The sequence below is a fragment of the Coffea arabica genome, chromosome 1e (assembly GCF_036785885.1).
Source record: "Coffea arabica cultivar ET-39 chromosome 1e, Coffea Arabica ET-39 HiFi, whole genome shotgun sequence".
Lineage (NCBI taxonomy): Eukaryota > Viridiplantae > Streptophyta > Magnoliopsida > Gentianales > Rubiaceae > Coffea > Coffea arabica.
Genome location: NC_092311.1, coordinates 17,810,306 through 17,829,874, shown reverse-complemented (window position 1 = coordinate 17,829,874; position 19,569 = coordinate 17,810,306). Strand labels below are relative to the sequence as shown.

The following is a 19,569-nucleotide window of genomic DNA, read 5'->3' as shown; positions in this document are numbered from 1 at the left end:
GACACAGTTCTAACATCCTGATGAACCCAGAACAGCAATAGTAATTTCGGCTTATCTCATTCTACACTACTCCAATTGACCTGAAATTTTACAGGCACCCTTAAAACATCAATACCTACAACTTTCATGTTTTGAGCCAAGGCCAATTCGGCCTCTATATATGACCTAAAAATTCGGACAGAATGTTCATCACAAAACCCTCACTTTTCAATTTTTGGTCCAAAACAGAAATTGGTTGCAATTAATCACTTTTTCCACCTCCTAGAGTCATTAAACATCATTTCCAATCATCATACATGACCCCATAATCATATTCATATGAAAACAGAAAAATCCCCAATAATTATAAAACTTCACCAATTCAACCAAAATCAAGATTTAATCCATAAAAGTGCATCTTATACCACCACCAATCATGAATTGAACATCATTAGAGGAAGGAGAGGGGTCCTTCACAACTCACCTTAGCAATACAAGAGATAGAGCAACTAGTCACCTTAGCTTTCCAAACAACTCCACAAAACACCTCAAGACCACTTAGCAAAGAGATTTTATGGAATGATTTGGAGTTTTATTGGTTGGATTTGAAGATTGAGCAAGAAATAGAAGGAAGAAATTGAGAGCTTTTCTTTGTTTCTTGAGCAAGAACATTCGGCCAAGAAGCTTACAAAATGAAGCTTATTTTGATCAATTTTTGGTATTTATTTGGTAAAGGTAAAGGTAAAGTCAAATGGTCAAAGTCCAAGATTAAATCACAAGGTGACACTTGTCACATTTTGGTTCAAAACTTATCTTTTTGTCTCTCCAATACAAATATCTTAACACCTTGTAAAATAATTTCACTTAATACAAAATTCCAACAAGTTGTCAAAAAATATAATGCATTTACCGCACTAGAGGATCCCACGTCCAAAATACGCTTTTAATTTCTCAAAAACTAACCGATACTAGAAAAATCATTTTAAAACTATTTTTGCTCATAAACTTTATCTGGGAAATTTTTCTAATAAAGAAAATGTAGAAAAGGCGGGCGATTAAATAAAAATAAACCCTAGAAAATTAGAAAATTTTCGGGTTCTCACACTCATACTTTTCGGGGCGTCACAATCTCCCCTCCTTAAAAGATTGTCGTCCTCGACATTCCATCTTGTACCAATCAAGTCGAGACATCCCGCAAAAATCTCTCAAGAGTCAAATCAAACCCACAGTCCGGCATTCTAAACTTCAAGCCTAGGATACACTACAGAGGTCTGAAGCCTAAGCTCTGATACCAACTGTGACGACCCCACCTCCCCCTAAGGTGAACCAGAGGGTTCGGCGGGCCGCCTGCCCAGCTCTCGCCGGGACTCAGTCGTTCACTACATTCCTCAAACAGATTACAAGATAAATCTCAAATATTACATCACATTCTCCAACTATACATAAAGGCCAAATCCAAACTACAACTATACATAAAATGATTCCAAATCCAAACTGTACAACATAAAGGCCATCCAATCACGCGCACAAGTACTACAAGCCTTCCTTCGCTTTGAGCCCTGTGGAGGGGAATAAAATATTTTTGGGGTGAGCTAGAAGCTCAGCGAGTAACCAGAAAATCAGTAATCGAATCGGTTTAACAATATTTCTTTTCAATGATGCCATAAATCAAATGATAAGTCCAGAAACAATTACAACATTTACAAAACATTAAATATGGAGTATCAATAATTCAAGAAACATGTACAATGGAAAGCGATAGTAACATTCATGAAAAGATACGCTCGTTCTCCTGTCATTTCCTTTTTTTTTTTCATTTGAAATTGCATCATTTTTCACCAACCTCCACCAACCTACAAAGGTAATACTCGAGTATAGCAAACGTTCACCCAGGTCCCTAATCGCCCGACCGAGTCCGTTTCTGGCTCGAGACGACCGGTAACAAGGGGCAATGGCCAGTTCAGCCCAAAAGGCTTACATTCATGCGCAAGTAGCATTTAATCATTTATCATGAAAATTTCACATTGATTTAGGTCGAGTGCGATAAAATACACACTCACCTAGAAAGCTCGTTTTGGAAATCATTCAAAGCACGTAACACGTTATCAATCAATAATACAAGTCATGAAGTCAAGGAAATATATCAAACAAGGAACACTTTCATATAAGCACGCATGATATGCAAGAAAACAGTTCAAAAGTAGCTTTGGAAACAGTTCAAAAGTAAATAATGTAAGAAACATTTCACAAGTACTTTGGAAATAGTTTAGGGTCACTCACCTCCATGGCTCAGAAACCATCCATCATATATCATTGCCTTGCTCAAATCCGAGTCTTAGATCACAAACTCAATGCAAACAAATCCCTTCAAAGTTCGGACAGCACTTCCCCTAAATTTCTTTACTTTTCCAGCCATCAAGGCTTCATTATTTCCTCAGCCAGTCCCAAAGGTACACACACAACAACAAGTTCATCTAATAGTCATTCAACAAGTTCCAAGTAGTACTAGTACAAGTCAAGCTAGGGAAAAGTCCGGAAATGAAAGTTAAGCTCAAAACCAGAAAAAACAGTTTTGACGTCATTTTGCGGTAATGGCACCAAAGGTACTACGAGTATCGGATGGAGGTCCAAGACCCACCGTTTCGAAGCTAAGAACCAGGGTTACAACAATGTAGAAGGTCACTCAGTCCAAATCCCAGCACAACTAAGTCAAATATGCCAAATAACAAACCAGAACCGTAATTGCAGGTTTACAAATTACACTATGTTGTAATCGGTACAACTCAGTCTAAACAGGTCAAAATGCAGAAATTCCAAAGGCATATGGTAGCTAGGACATCAAGCTACATTTCATCAGAAGACCTCAACACCCAAATCCAAAACAATTCCAGTCAAAACAACCCATTTCAGACACAGTTCTAACATCCTGATGAACCCAGAACAGCAATAGTAATTTCGGCTTATCTCATTCTACACTACTCCAATTGACCTGAAATTTTACAGGCACCCTTAAAACATCAATACCTACAACTTTCATGTTTTGAGACAAGGCCAATTCGGCCTCTATATATGACCTAAAAATTCGGACAGAATGTTCATCACAAAACCCTCACTTTTCAATTTTTGGTCCAAAACAGAAATTGGTTGCAATTAATCACTTTTTCCACCTCCTAGAGTCATTAAACATCATTTCCAATCATCATACATGACCCCATAATCATATTCATATGAAAACAGAAAAATCCCCAATAATTATAAAACTTCACCAATTCAACCAAAATCAAGATTTAATCCATAAAAGTGCATCTTATACCACCACCAATCATGAATTGAACATCATTAGAGGAAGGAGAGGGGTCCTTCACAACTCACCTTAGCAATACAAGAGATAGAGCAACTAGTCACCTTAGCTTTCCAAACAACTCCACAAAACACCTCAAGACCACTTAGCAAAGAGATTTTATGGAATGATTTGGAGTTTTATTGGTTGGATTTGAAGATTGAGCAAGAAATAGAAGGAAGAAATTGAGAGCTTTTCTTTGTTTCTTGAGCAAGAACATTCGGCCAAGAAGCTTACAAAATGAAGCTTATTTTGATCAATTTTTGGTATTTATTTGGTAAAGGTAAAGGTAAAGTCAAATGGTCAAAGTCCAAGATTAAATCACAAGGTGACACTTGTCACATTTTGGTTCAAAACTTATCTTTTTGTCTCTCCAATACAAATATCTTAACACCTTGTAAAATAATTTCACTTAATACAAAATTCCAACAAGTTGTCAAAAAATATAATGCATTTGTCGCACTAGAGGATCCCACGTCCAAAATACGCTTTTAATTTCTCAAAAACTAACCGATACTAGAAAAATCATTTTAAAACTATTTTTGCTCATAAACTTTATCTGGGAAATTTTTCTAATAAAGAAAATGTAGAAAAGGCGGGCGATTAAATAAAAATAAACCCTAGAAAATTAGAAAATTTTCGGGTTCTCACACTCATACTTTTCGGGGCGTCACAATCTCCCCTCCTTAAAAGATTGTCGTCCTCGACATTCCATCTTGTACCAATCAAGTCGAGACATCCCGCAAAAATCTCTCAAGAGTCAAATCAAACCCACAGTCCGGCATTCTAAACTTCAAGCCTAGGATACACTACAGAGGTCTGAAGCCTAAGCTCTGATACCAACTGTGACGACCCCACCTCCCCCTAAGGTGAACCAGAGGGTTCGGCGGGCCGCCTGCCCAGCTCTCGCCGGGACTCAGTCGTTCACTACATTCCTCAAACAGATTACAAGATAAATCTCAAATATTACATCACATTCTCCAACTATACATAAAGGCCAAATCCAAACTACAACTATACATAAAATGATTCCAAATCCAAACTGTACAACATAAAGGCCATCCAATCACGCGCACAAGTACTACAAGCCTTCCTTCGCTTTGAGCCCTGTGGAGGGGAATAAAATATTTTTGGGGTGAGCTAGAAGCTCAGCGAGTAACCAAAAAATCAGTAATCGAATCGGTTTAACAATATTTCTTTTCAATGATGCCATAAATCAAATGATAAGTCCAGAAACAATTACAACATTTACAAAACATTAAATATGGAGTATCAATAATTCAAGAAACATGTACAATGGAAAGCGATAGTAACATTCATGAAAAGATACGCTCGTTCTCCTGTCATTTCCTTTTTTTTTTTCATTTGAAATTGCATCATTTTTCACCAACCTCCACCAACCTACAAAGGTAATACTCGAGTATACCAAACGTTCACCCAGGTCCCTAATCGCCCGACCGAGTCCGTTTCTGGCTCGAGACGACCGGTAACAAGGGGCAATGGCCAGTTCAGCCCAAAAGGCTTACATTCATGCGCAAGTAGCATTTAATCATTTATCATGAAAATTTCACATTGATTTAGGTCGAGTGCGATAAAATACACACTCGCCTAGAAAGCTCGTTTTGGAAATCATTCAAAGCACGTAACACGTTATCAATCAATAATACAAGTCATGAAGTCAAGGAAATATATCAAACAAGGAACACTTTCATATAAGCACGCATGATATGCAAGAAAACAGTTCAAAAGTAGCTTTGGAAACAGTTCAAAAGTAAATAATGTAAGAAACATTTCACAAGTACTTTGGAAATAGTTTAGGGTCACTCACCTCCATGGCTCAGAAACCATCCATCATATATCATTGCCTTGCTCAAATCCGAGTCTTAGATCACAAACTCAATGCAAACAAATCCCTTCAAAGTTCGGACAGCACTTCCCCTAAATTTCTTTACTTTTCCAGCCATCAAGGCTTCATTATTTCCTCAGCCAGTCCCAAAGGTACACACACAACAACAAGTTCATCTAATAGTCATTCAACAAGTTCCAAGTAGTACTAGTACAAGTCAAGCTAGGGAAAAGTCCGGAAATGAAAGTTAAGCTCAAAACCAGAAAAAACAGTTTTGACGTCATTTTGCGGTAATGGCACCAAAGGTACTACGAGTATCGGATGGAGGTCCAAGACCCACCGTTTCGAAGCTAAGAACCAGGGTTACAACAATGTAGAAGGTCACTCAGTCCAAATCCCAGCACAACTAAGTCAAATATGCCAAATAACAAACCAGAACCGTAATTGCAGGTTTACAAATTACACTATGCTGTAATCGGTACAACTCAGTCTAAACAGGTCAAAATGCAGAAATTCCAAAGGCATATGGTAGCTAGGACATCAAGCTACATTTCATCAGAAGACCTCAACACCCAAATCCAAAACAATTCCAGTCAAAACAACCCATTTCAGACACAGTTCTAACATCCTGATGAACCCAGAACAGCAATAGTAATTTCGGCTTATCTCATTCTACACTACTCCAATTGACCTGAAATTTTACAGGCACCCTTAAAACATCAATACCTACAACTTTCATGTTTTGAGCCAAGGCCAATTCGGCCTCTATATATGACCTAAAAATTCGGACAGAATGTTCATCACAAAACCCTCACTTTTCAATTTTTGGTCCAAAACAGAAATTGGTTGCAATTAATCACTTTTTCCACCTCCTAGAGTCATTAAACATCATTTCCAATCATCATACATGACCCCATAATCATATTCATATGAAAACAGAAAAATCCCCAATAATTATAAAACTTCACCAATTCAACCAAAATCAAGATTTAATCCATAAAAGTGCATCTTATACCACCACCAATCATGAATTGAACATCATTAGAGGAAGGAGAGGGGTCCTTCACAACTCACCTTAGCAATACAAGAGATAGAGCAACTAGTCACCTTAGCTTTCCAAACAACTCCACAAAACACCTCAAGACCACTTAGCAAAGAGATTTTATGGAATGATTTGGAGTTTTATTGGTTGGATTTGAAGATTGAGCAAGAAATAGAAGGAAGAAATTGAGAGCTTTTCTTTGTTTCTTGAGCAAGAACATTCGGCCAAGAAGCTTACAAAATGAAGGTTATTTTGATCAATTTTTGGTATTTATTTGGTAAAGGTAAAGGTAAAGTCAAATGGTCAAAGTCCAAGATTAAATCACAAGGTGACACTTGTCACCTTTTGGTTCAAAACTTATCTTTTTGTCTCTCCAATACAAATATCTTAACACCTTGTAAAATAATTTCACTTAATACAAAATTCCAACAAATTGTCAAAAAATATAATGCATTTACCGCACTAGCGGGTCCCACGTCCAAAATACGCTTTTAATTTCTCAAAAACTAACCGATACTAGAAAAATCATTTTAAAACTATTTTTGCTCATAAACTTTATCTGGGAAATTTTTCTAATAAAGAAAATGTAGAAAAGGCGGGCGATTAAATAAAAATAAACCCTAGAAAATTAGAAAATTTTCGGGTTCTCATACTCATACTTTTCGGGGCGTCACATCAGGTGGTGTTGTTCTTCGTGATCATGAAGAGTGGTGTTTGCCTTCTATAAGGAGTTTGGCAAGTACAATGTGCTCTCAGCAGAGGGGTTATCTTTACTTCATGGCCTTTCTCTTTGCCAGTCAAGTGGGAGCAAGAATCTGTTGGTAGAGGAAGACTCGGATGTTTTGGTGCACCAAATCCAATCGCCAATTATTGCTAAATGGCCTTTTTGCAATGTTCTGAGGGCCATTAGCCAGCTCTTAAATGACCTAGGTGCCAATATCTCGCACATTTTTTGAGAAGCTAATAAGACAGCGGACCGTCTTGCAGGGCTGAGGTTGCCTTCTAAAGCCTTCTTCACGTCAGTCCACCAACTTCCTTCTGTGGTTTGCGCTTCATTAGCACTAGATTGTAGGGGTTTCATCAATTTTCATTCTTTTGTGCCCATGGATTATTGTTGTCATTGATCCCATGCGCTCGCCTGTCATGTCCATCCATCCACTCTTGTAACTTCTTTCCCTAATCATAATAAAATAAGAGTTTATTTGAAAAAAGTCTTCTTGGTACCAAAATCCATTAATTTGTATTGGGTTATAAGTTATGTGCCACTTGTTAAGAAGAAGTAATGTGTCATTGGTCGTGTACTTACTAAAGTGATACATTTCATAATTTAGGAAGGGAGAAACTTTCAAGTATTGAATAGACATATTTGGAATAACATAAACTATTGAAATGGGGTGTTAGGAAAAATATCTTTAAAAAAATAAGAAATGGTAAAACTCCATAGTTCACACTTGTAAAGTTCGACATTTGTTATCGGGAATGGAGAATAACGGATGGTTGGTCTAAATTTGCTCTAATATTGCCTTTATTTAAGTACTGTAGTGAGCTTGGGTTTAATATACTTTTTGTTCAATTTGGTTTAGGACATGACAGGTGTGATTGATTCATGTTCTGTATGTTTGTATGAACAATATATTAAATATTGTCTAATCAAGTGAGACACAGTTTGATTATTTAATTCAGTACTTAAATTTAATGAGTTTAGCCCTTAATATATTCAAACATATTTGATAGTAAAAAATAGAATATCTTAATTAATGAATTAATTAGTTTTAATTACCTAGATAAAGCATATTTTAAAAAATAAGTGATAAGTTTTTCACTTATCACTTAATGCAAATGTAAGATTCATTACTTTTAATGCATCAAAATAATATTTTTTTTTACTGTATGTACATATGTTAACAAAGAAGCAAAAAGCAAAAGAAACTATTGAAAATTATGCTAAAATTTATTTTTTTCTCAAGTAATTTATTATAATATAATTTTATTTTTATTATGTAATTCATTCTTTTTTATTTTTTAATATCTTATTTTCAATGAAATTAAATAATATATTATTTATAACAAAAAACATTTTCAGAACACCATTAATGAATAAATCAAGGACACATTTATAATATATATGAAATTCAATATTTAGTTGTCTATGATTATCTAGTAGCCATATCATATTCAGTGTTCAAATTTAGATAATAAATTGTATCAGATTCAATACCTAAAAATTTAGTAATTTAACAAAATGAGATTTCAGATTTCAAATTATAGTTATATCAAACCCACCCCAGGTCTTTTTTCTTCTAGTTTTGAAAAAAAGAAAAAAAAAAGATATTGTGAAAACGAAATTTATAGTGCTCATAATGTTTACGGTGCATAATGCAATTAACCATAGTTAAAGGAATTTACTCAAGAGATAAGGAAAAAGAAGGGTTAATTACATTTACCTCCCCTAAGGTTTATCTAAACTACAAATCAAACCATGAGTTTTGACCATATTACGGTCATCCTCTTATTAATAACACAGTTTAAATCCAACCAACGAAAATCAGTAAAATGACAAAATAACCTCTATAAAACTCCATAAAAGTCGGGTTTGAAAATGAAGAACTAAACTCCGAATTTCCTTTATGAGTTTCGATATCTTCTATGAGGAAAAATACAAACCCATACATGAATAGGTGCATACAACTCATGTTAAAAATAAATAATCAACTATTTCTTCACGGATTTCATTAACACAAAGCCAGGAAAATTGGACAATATTAGAGTTCTTCTTCTTGGGCGAACTTAGCAAAACTCTGATTTATTTCATTTTATTGTAACTTACAAACTGACTTATGGCATCTCACTAAAACTCCCAAAGCATGAAAAAAGAAATGGGAAAAATCTCTCAACATCTCACTAAAGCGCCCATTACATGTAGTCTTCTTTGTTGTTCCTCTCTGAGGAAATCGCTAGCTGCGACCAACTTTTGACGAGCCCGATATTTGTCTAGCATGCAAGCATGTAATAGCCAATCGAAAGATCACATACAAACTCAAATTCTATGTTAAAATTTAACAAACATGTAATGGGCATTAATAAAAAATAAATAAACCTTTTCCCTTCAACTTTATGTGGCCGAATCAAAGATTTATCACTTCATCGACACACAGAGTAGCCGTCCACTTCCAAGGATTGACCTGTAATTTGGTTAAACCTCAAGGGAGGTAAATGTAATTAATCCGAAAAAGAAAGATCCTCAAAACAAAAAGGACGCATTCAAATAAAAGAAAAAAGAAGGAAAAAAAATGACACAAAAATCTAAATCTAAAGGGATAGAGGAATAGAGGGCAGAGAGAGACAGAAAACAGAGAAGCGGAGACAAACAAACAGGGGGAGGCAAAAGAAGTCTCTGCAAAAAAAAGAGCTTTGACTCTCTTCAATGGCGGATTCCCATACCCATTTACATGAAATCTTCCTTCAAAATAGTGTGTCTGCTCCCCAACAACCTAATCTGCATTTATAACACCAGAGTTCTTCATTCTCAAGCCTTTTTTATCTCAAACGCATCTGGGCTTTACTCAGATTTCCCTTTTAGACAACCAAATATCAGGTTAGTTATTCTGCAATCTTTTCTTTTTTATACATCAGCATTGGTCTGATTTCAGTTTGTCTTTTTTTTTAACCTTAAAAATCCAATATTTTTTCTGGGTTTTCTGAATTTTGTCCAGAAAAAGGTCTTTGGTTGTTCTTTTAATATGATTTCCGTATCGTCCATGTTTCTTGGAGATTGTTCGAGCTATCTAGAATCTTCTGTGTAATAATGCGATTAGTTTGTTTAGTATAGGTTGGTTTTTGGTAATTTTATCCTGAAATGTTGTTCAAACCTGGAAGTTTTAAGATTTGATAGCTTGGTTTTTTTCGTCGATTGTTTGTTCATTTTGTATAGCAAATTTTAGTCTTTTATCTGGGATTTTTTGTGACGTAATTTTGCTGGGTTCTTTTGGAATTTCTGGGGACAGATATAATTAAGCTTGCAAGATTGGATCTGTTGGATCATAATGGGGAATTGCTGTGTCACGCCAGTTGATTCTTCTGAAAAGAAGGCTAAAAAGAAGAATAAACCCAACCCATTTTCTATTGACTATGGTGCAAATCATGGATCTGGAGGTGCCAACAAGCTAGTTGTGTTAAAACATCCTACTGGTCACGACATTTATGAGAGATACGATCTAGGGGGGGAGCTGGGGAGAGGTGAATTTGGGGTGACATATTTGTGTACTGATGTGGACACTGCTGATAAATATGCCTGCAAATCAATTTCGAAGAAGAAGCTAAGGACTGCAGTGGACATTGAGGATGTGAGGAGGGAGGTTGAAATTATGAAGCATTTGCCTGAGCATCCCAACATTGTGACTCTAAAGGATACGTATGAGGATGATGATGCAGTTCACATTGTGATGGAATTGTGTGAGGGTGGTGAATTGTTTGACCGCATAGTTGCAAGAGGGCATTATAGTGAAAGGGCTGCTGCAGTGGTCATGAAGACTATTGTGGAAGTAGTTCAGGTATTCTTTCGACTTCTTTAGATTTGAAACTGATATAGACTTGAATGAAATTATCTGGTTAAATTGCACTTATTTCTTGGACTAAGTTCTGCGTATTCAATCTTTACTTTTTGTTTTGCTTACCATTTACTTTTGATAATATCCATGGAGCTTGCTGAGGTTTTCCAGCATAGTTATAGCGTTTTTCTTTGTATGCTGCATTCTGGTATAGGAAGGTACTTCTGGTTGATTGTCCAAAAACTTCCTTTTTAGCAAATCATTTTTAGCACTCTTTTCATGCTGTTGAGCGGCAAATTTTACTGCAAATTGACAGATTTTTGTTGTATATAATGGATGCCTTTAGGTTGTACTTTTTTTCTAGGTATTGTTCATCTACTCTCAGATGTCTTCTAAGAAGTCAGCCTAAAAGGTTTCAAACTGGTTAATGTCCTTGGATTTTTTTTTTCCCTCTTCTTGACTGTTTGTAACCTCAATATGGAATATTTTGTATATCTCTATTGTGTTTATGGTAATAGCTATGAATGTTATAAACAAGCTAGTTCTTTGTTGCCAGTGGTACTTCTTGAAGATCTTGATATTCTTGTCCCACATATTGCTCAAACCTGCCTTCATGATCTGGAATGATTCTGTCCTGCCCCATTCCTTTGGAGTGCTACCACCTGATTCCGTAATGTTAAGTGCAATTTTAAATGCAGTTATTTGTTTATATGCTGCTGAGCTGTTTTACACTTGCTAGTAAAATTTTGAAGCCCATTTAAACTTCATTGTTTTTTTATTCATCTACTTTCTAAGTAACTATTGTTTTCTGTTTTCTAGGTCTGTCACAGGCATGGAGTAATGCATCGGGATCTCAAACCAGAGAATTTTCTTTTTGCAAACAAGAAGGAAACATCACCCTTAAAAGCAATTGACTTTGGATTGTCTGTTTTCTTCAAACCTGGTATGGGAGTACGTCAATAGCTTATTTTGTGTTTGTAGCTTATTAGATTATGTGGTTTGGAACAAGTCTATGGGTTTTATTTGTATGTTTTATTTTAATGGGTTGTATTGTTTGTTCACTAATCATTCCACCACCTTTTTGTAGGTGAGCACTTTAATGAGATTGTCGGAAGTCCATATTACATGGCTCCTGAGGTTTTGAAACGAAATTATGGTCCAGAGGTTGATGTCTGGAGTGCTGGAGTTATCCTGTATATTTTGCTATGTGGTGTTCCACCCTTCTGGGCAGGTCTGTAAAACATGTGGAAGAATATTTGTAGATTTATTAGGAGCTTTCAGGACATCAAGAAAAATAAAGAAAGCAAAGTTGCTCAGAAAAAGAAAAAGAAAGATCATTCAAAAAGTTGTGGTTTACTTAATGGGGAAAGTGGGAACAAAAGTTCTACAAGTTGGATGCCTCGCATAAGGGAAGAGCTTAATGTTTCTTTAGTTTATTAGACAAATAGCTTAATGTTTATCATGTTTATTGGACATAGTACTTAATTTCTCTTTTCTATTGTAGCTTTTTTGTTCTTGAAAGAAATAAAAAGGGTTTAGCACTTGTGCACCTGGCCTACTGACAGACCTACTACTGACAGACCTATGTTATATTACTTGCCGATGCCCTGCTTATATGACAACACAACACTTTTTTCAGTACCCCTCTACAAGTGTGATTGGGAAGTTTCTACTATTTTGTCTGAAGATGAAGTAGTGTTCTCATATACTTGTTATCATTTCTGCAGAAACGGAACAGGGAGTAGCTCAAGCAATCATACGCTCTGTCATTGATTTTAAGAGAGATCCGTGGCCTAAGGTTTCTGATACTGCAAAGGATCTTGTAAAGAAGATGCTTGATCCAGATCCTAGCAGGCGGCTTACAGCTTCCCAAGTGCTTGGTATTAAACAGTTCATTTTTAAAGACTCTGTAACTAATCTGGTTCTGAACCAGGACTTTGATTTCCATTTTTCTGATATCTATACTCGCATGCAGAGCATCCGTGGTTACAAAATGCAAAGAAGGCACCAAATGTTCCTTTGGGAGAGACTGTAAAAGCAAGGCTCAAACAATTTTCTGTGATGAACAAACTAAAGAAAAGAGCACTAAAGGTAATTTATATGGTAACTTTTAAAACTATCTGATTCTTCGTGATCCTTCCTGACTCCCTTTGTGTGATCAATTGACAAGTAACATCATTCATTTCTCAACCTCTGGGAATATCTCTCGAGCAGGTGGTGGCTGAGCATTTATCTGTTGAGGAAGTAGCGGGAATTAGGGAAACTTTTGAAATGATGGATATTGGTAAGAGAGGAAAGATAAACATGGATGAACTTAGAAACGGTTTGAAGAAACTTGGCCACCAAATTCCTGATGCAGATCTTCAAATTCTCGTGGAATCTGTAAGTATTATCTTGTCTATGCATCATTGGTGTTTTTACTTTGGTTATTTTCTGTTTCGGTACATCTCCCAATGCTATATGTATTTCATAGCTCCTGATTTTGAAGAAATATAGATAAATTGCCTGAGCTTTCAAATGCCCTTCCTCCCATGGCATTTCTTGGTGTTTTTTCCTATTTAGGTCCTGAATTTCTTGTACTATTGTTTGAATTTCAAGCATGCTTATCAGGTTTGTCATTCACAGTCAATTTATTGAAAACCTGCTTTTTGAAGGCTGATGTCGATAGGGATGGAACATTGAATTATGGGGAGTTCGTTGCTGTTTCTGTTCATATCAGAAAAATGGCGAATGATGAACACCTGCACAAAGCTTTTGCATTCTTTGACAGAAATCAGAGTGGTTATATAGAAATTGATGAGCTACGGGATGCCTTGAGTGATGAAGGTGACACCAATACTGAAGATGTAATTGCCGCCATCATGCATGATGTTGACATAGATAAGGTCAGCTACGCTGCTTGTATCAATGAATCTAATTATGTATAATATGTTTCTAAACTTGCGAACTAAGCTTTAGCTGCTTTTGATATGTTTTCATGGTACATGACAGTCTCTTTGCTGAAAGTATATTGCTTTCTACATCTTCTTAATTGTATTTGTGACTGCTGCTGCTTCAGGCACATTCATGCCAATTATTGTCATTTTTTCATATTGGATAAAATCAACCTTCACCTGTGTCTTTGATTTTTACAAATTAAATCATATCAATAATGCTTCCTATGACTATTGTTATGCTGCATGTCCCTCGAATATATTCATGGCTGACTGATTGTGTTCACTTGATTTATAATGCAATAACATTTACTTCTATCAAGGGTTCACCATACAACTCTTAGGCTTAGACTAGTTAAACTGCTCTCTCCTGCTTAGACTTGACTGTTGTTTGAGCAAGACCCTCTTAAATATGGATGCCAGAGTGGAAAAAAAATGCAATGATTCTAAAAAGGTGATAGTATTACATAAATGTCCTGGACAAGTAAAAGAAGAGAGGTGAATAAGCATAAAAATTGACTTACATGATCCGTATTCTTTAAGTGACATAGTCAGTGAAATTTAAAATAAAAGAAAGAGAAAATAAATTAAATCAGGAAAAAGGAGATTCACCACCCTCTATTTGTCCTTCCCAAATAACAGTAATAATTGCTGGCACAACGTCATTGTCTTGCATGCTTCTATTCTTCCAGTGTCCATGTCAACCAGAAGACCAAGCTTTGACTCACCAGTTTCCCTTTCATATTTCCTTTGACACTTATGTCTTTTGCATCCCCCTTCCCGTTCTTCGACCCCTTATATGTGGAATTACATTGGTTTGCATCTTTCTAATTGACCGGTGCCATCTCCAGTCACCCCTAGTAAAAACTAAGGCACAAATTCCATGATAAGTCGTCTTTTTCATATCTTCTTCTAGAAATCACCTTCAGTTGCATACTACAGTGAATAGATTAGGAAAACTAGACACCATAAACAATGCAAATTTAATATTTTGATGATAGTAGCACTAGAATATTCAGGTGAATATACACGATGGAGAACAATAAGAGACAGATGCGAATAGCTTGAAAGACATTGGCATTGGCTATTACATCCTCAAGCAACTGACTCCAAACTACATTACTCATCTCTTGGTGGCAATAGAATATTCTGACTCTTAAGTTTCAGGTGCTTAGCTATTAAGAGTCTCATATATCCCACCCAATTTGAAATCCATAAACAAAAGTTATTCCCCCTTTTTAGTTATTAGGTCTTATTGATTCCTTTTTAGTTAAGAATCTCATATATCCCTTCCAATTTGAAATCCACAAACAAAAGTTATTCCTTCTTTTTAGTTATTAGGTCCTATTTATTCCTTCATTTCATGCCAATAAATGAAAAAGGATAAAACATAAAAGAATTCCCATTAAGTACCCTAAGCAATAGAGAAGAAGAAAAGGTAGTATTAATGAATGAAATAGGGGGAAAGGGGGTTTATGGGTTTGAATTGTGTAAATTAAAATGCTAGACATGATGCCTCTTAATTTACAAGGCATTAAAAGGAGTTGGTAGATTAAATAGACGGGAATGCCTGTCACTTCATTGATATGGTGGATGGGTGACTTTTTAAGACCCTTAGTAGTTGAGGGGTCAATATTTTATCATGTAATAGTTTTAGTAGCCTCAGGTTTTCTGCCCAAATAATTATGTCTTGAAGCTTCAGGTGGTGACATTGACAGGGTGGCAGCTAGCCTGCAAATAGTGGAGAAGGGGAAGTGGTGTCAGTGGTGTGGGCCAGATTATTGTGTGCCAACAAGGGGAAAGAGGTTGATTGTTGGGGGAGGCAGTTAGTTACTGATTGTCAATCACATTCCTTTTCTCAATTCTGTATGTCACAGATACAGTTCTTTTACTAATTTACTTGCTTTACATTACTTTTTATGGAAAACCGCAGAGGAGATTAGTATAATTTGCAAGTGTCGAGAGTTAATAACTGATACGGTACTTTTTCAAGCAAGCTTAGAACAGTTCTAGGTTTCAATTTATAGTAGTCTTGGCACTATGTCCATGCAGAAACTTGATCCATAAAAAGAAAAAGTAAGGGAGTAAGGCTGCGGCTATGGTGGCTGACCATTTGACTTCCAACCGAGGATGTCCTCCCTTGAACCTCTGCGCATTCCTATGTCTCTTAGAAGTTCTAATAGTAGCTGCTACTATGGTGTCATTAGGAAGCCAACTACTACCAATCACAATTATTACAAAAAAGCATGTATGCACTTGCGAACTGAAATTTACTGAAACTCAGCAAAGCTATCATAATGTGAAGTCCTAATTCAATTCCGGACTAAAGTATTGTTGAACTTAACATTCCCTTCCTTTCTTCAATAATTTTTTATGGCTTTGCTGTGCTGTATCAAAGCTAGATGATGTGCTTTGAGCCCACCCTGTGTACTAGAATATAAGTATCCTTTTCTTTCTCGCTTCCTGCAATATTTCATGGAAACCATATGGTTTCGTGATTACACAGCCCAAAAGTGGGAAATAAAAAAGGAAGCAATCCTTTAACCGAGGGTCATTTTTGCTTTAGCTGTTTTTTTTTTTTTTTTTAATTCTTCCCAAATGGTATTTTCTTATCAGGCTTTGCCCGTTGGTTGTGAATAATATGAAAAAGAATCTTATGACTGGTCTTTTTCCCCCCATGATTTCTGACATTTCCATAACTTGTAGGATGGATGCATAAGTTATGAGGAATTTGCTGCGATGATGAAGGCTGGTACTGACTGGAGAAAGGCTTCTAGGCAATATTCTCGAGAGCGTTTTAACAGCCTGAGCTTGAAGTTGATGAGGGATGGCTCGTTACAATTGGCTAATGAGGGTAGATGAACAATTGCAGTAGCAGTGCTGCTAGGGATGAAAAGGAATATAGTCAACAGGGACATTCCTGTAATTCAAATCGAGTTCAAAGCTCATTTTCCCCCCTTTTTATTTGCATTTTTCTCATATCACTCTGCTGACAAGCGGACACCTTGAAGAGTTTCCCTGTGGATTGTGTAACATCTCTAGGCTTGATATATGATTTTTTTTTCTCCTTTTCTTGTGTCTTCGGAGGTAGCTGTAGAAGATCAGAGTTCTGTAACTGATGAAAAGCTGATGAGGTGATTATTCTATTGTACATAGTTCGACTTAGTGTTAGAGGCTGCTTTATTTGGAAGACAGAATATTCTGTATTCCTTCTGTTCTCTTTTGCCCTTGGGAAACATTTTGAATGATCTGATTTCTGTATCATCATCATTTTTATTCATGGAAGATGGTATTTCTTTTATCTAGATATTGCGTGATGTCATAACATATACTAGATTTTAGAATCCTTTTTGGTGAACGTAACTCACTAATCGTTAAGGAATGTAAGAGGTCTTGCTGGTTGAAATTGCAGAAATGGAAAGTGACATTCAAATGACAAAAATGCCTTGAAATATAATTAAGGGATAATTAGACAAACCTCACCTAAGGTTTCTAATAATTTCACTTGGCTCCCCTAAGTTTCAAATATCACACCTTCCTCCCCAATTTTGAGTTTTAATATAACAATGTTACAAATGTCCATAGAATTTCACTTAAAATGCTAAGATGTTATCTCATTCCCAACTTGAGGATTAAAGTCTAAACCTTGTTGATTGAAAATACTCAAGTGTCAAAAGAATTTGAAATTATGTATTCATCTTTAATAGAGGGCTTGAAATTGCAAAATAGAAAGGAAATATCCCGATTAGCAATAATGAAGTAGGCCACATTATCACGCATAATAGTATCGAAAAATGAACCAAAGAGGCTTTAGTCTAATGGTTTAAGGTTGAGGACCAAAAATAAGAGGTCTAGATTCTTATCCCCTTGCCTCCTCCCTGCTTCTTAAATTTCACATTTCCCCTGTTAGGAAATTGAAAAAAAAAATAGTATGGAAAGCTGAATGTCTTAATGTTATGATGTGAGGACCCGCAATTTTCTTAATTTCTAGGTTTTAATTTCTTTTAATTGCACGTTTTTTCACATTTTCTTTATTCGAAAATTTTAAAAATAAATTTTATGAGTAAATATAGTTTTAAAATGATTGTTCTAGTATCGGTTAGTTTTTGAGAAATTAAGAGTGTATACCGGACGTGGGACCCGCTAGTGCGGAAAGTTCGGTAAAATTCGGCCAATTAGGTTAAGTGTTGGATACCGGGTTTATTTTAGCAGGTGTTAAGAGATAATTAGAAGTTACCTAGATGGATTATTATTGGAGAGACAAAAGGATAGAGATGTATTAAATGAAGTGACAAGTGTCACTTGGAGGTTAATTCTTAACTTAGTCAATTTTGACCAACTTTCTTGCTTTACCAATTCAAGTAAAAATTTCCAAAAATCATCCTCATTTTAAAGCTTCCTTGGCCGAACCTCTTGCTCCAAAAAAGAAAGGAAAAGCTCTCCAATCTCTTGCTCCAAACTTGCTCAATCCAACAAACCAACCGTTTAATCTTGCATTTACTCCATAAAAACCCTTAAGTGAGTGGTTGTGAGGTGATTAGTGAAGTTGTTTGGAGGATTAAGGTGCTAAGTTGCTCTTGTTCTTGGGTTGTTAAGGTGAATAACTAAGAAACCTCTCTTTTCTACCTAATGATGTTTAATTGATGGCTTGTGGTAGTTTAAGAGGTGAAATTGTGGGCTAGTTCATGATTTTGGTTGCAATTGTTGAATTTTTCTATTTAATCATGATTTTTCTGTTTTCATATGATTATTATGGTGTGGCTTGGTATGATGGTAGGAAATGATCTTAAATGAAGTTAGAGGGTGTAAGTTGTGGCAAATTGCGGAAAATTTCCGCATTCAAAGGAAATTCTGGAAATTAGGGTTTCAATCCAACCCATTCTGCCTGGTACTGTTCCTCATAGTTAGAGGCCGAATTAGCCTTGGGCTAAAACATGAAAGTTGTAGGAAATCATATTTTATAAATTCCTACAAAATTTCAGGCCAATCGGAGTAACGTAACCTGTGAAAAGACTGAAATACCCCTGCTGCCCTGTTTCTGTCCGAACTTGGTAATCATCTTTGCTAATTGGTTAATTTGATTGGGAATACTACTGATTTGGTTGTCGATGTCTTCTTAAGAAATATAGCCTGCTATCTTAGCTTTCGGATGGCTTTGGAATCACTTGAATTGGACTTTGGTAGCCTGAATTATGATTGTTTAACCAGAATGCGGTTTGCTAACCTGTTTATGCGGTTCTGGTTTGGTACATTGCAATTTTGACTTAGTTTCACTACAAATTGGACTGAGTGGCCTTCTTCAATATTGTATCTCTTTCTGTTAGCTTCGAAACGGTGCATAGCATACATCCATCTGATACTCGTAGGACCAGTTGTGTCCAATACGCTAAATGACGTCAAAACTGTTTTTGGGTTTTAGGGCTTAACTTTCATTTCCGGTCATTTTCCTAGCTAAATTTTGTACTTGAATGACTTTGAGCCTATTGAACGGCTGTTGTGATGAATTTATATTGCGTATGACTTTGGGGTTGATTGAGGAAAATAATGAAGCCATAAGTGGCTGGGAAAATAGGTAAATACAGAGGACATGCTGCCCAAAATTTTAGCGCTACGTGATTCTTTCAAGTTGAGTTGATCTTGGTAAAAATGATGGGTTTTAGGAGTTGTTTGTAACCCTAGGACCAACTGTTATCCTTTTTGCTCAAAAGTCATATTTTATTCTTTTGTACTAGTACTTGTACTAGTACTTAACATGGAAAGGCGTACGACATGTAGTCGAGCCTTACTTGTACATTCAGTTTACTCGATTTTGGATGTGAAACCTTCAATTGGTTTACTTTGATGATTTTAGGGTTTCTTGGCGATTAAAGCCAATCTGAAGT

General features: G+C 35.9%; 1 protein-coding gene across 3 annotated transcripts; it reads left to right on the top strand.

Annotated features, from left to right (window-relative positions):
- Nucleotides 1–9,499: 9,499 nt before the first annotated feature.
- On the top strand, nt 9,500–16,992 carry LOC113701320 (calcium-dependent protein kinase 8-like). 3 transcript variants are annotated; one of them, XR_011816144.1, is made up of 11 exons: nt 9,500–9,802; nt 10,212–10,757; nt 11,311–11,424; nt 11,574–11,697; nt 11,842–11,985; nt 12,482–12,634; nt 12,730–12,845; nt 12,969–13,136; nt 13,409–13,639; nt 15,390–15,553; nt 16,394–16,583. XR_011816144.1 is itself a non-coding variant. In XM_072053709.1 (10 exons), the coding sequence occupies exons 2-10, from the start codon at nt 10,251–10,253 to the stop codon at nt 16,547–16,549; spliced, it is 1,713 nt and encodes a 570-aa protein (XP_071909810.1). In that variant the 5' UTR covers nt 9,501–9,802; nt 10,212–10,250; the 3' UTR covers nt 16,550–16,992. The 3 variants fall into 3 exon arrangements, 2 of the variants coding, with proteins under 2 accessions (XP_071909810.1, XP_071909814.1); XM_072053709.1 differs by lacking the exon at nt 15,390–15,553 and having other exon boundaries at nt 9,501–9,802; nt 16,394–16,992; XM_072053713.1 differs by lacking the exons at nt 11,311–11,424; nt 15,390–15,553 and having other exon boundaries at nt 9,501–9,802; nt 16,394–16,992.
- Nucleotides 16,993–19,569: the final 2,577 nt, after the last annotated feature.

What these genes read in the sequence shown, in the direction of transcription:
- LOC113701320 (XM_072053709.1), top strand. Translation starts at nt 10,251, where the DNA reads ATGGGGAATTGCTGTGTCACGCCAGTTGATTCTTCTGAAAAGAAGGCT. An exon ending in CTATTGTGGAAGTAGTTCAG is followed by an intron (nt 10,758 to 11,310) that starts GTATTCTTTCGA and finishes CTTTGTTGCCAG; the next exon opens with TGGTACTTCTTGAAGATCTT. An exon ending in TGTTCCACCCTTCTGGGCAG is followed by an intron (nt 11,986 to 12,481) that starts GTCTGTAAAACA and finishes TCATTTCTGCAG; the next exon opens with AAACGGAACAGGGAGTAGCT.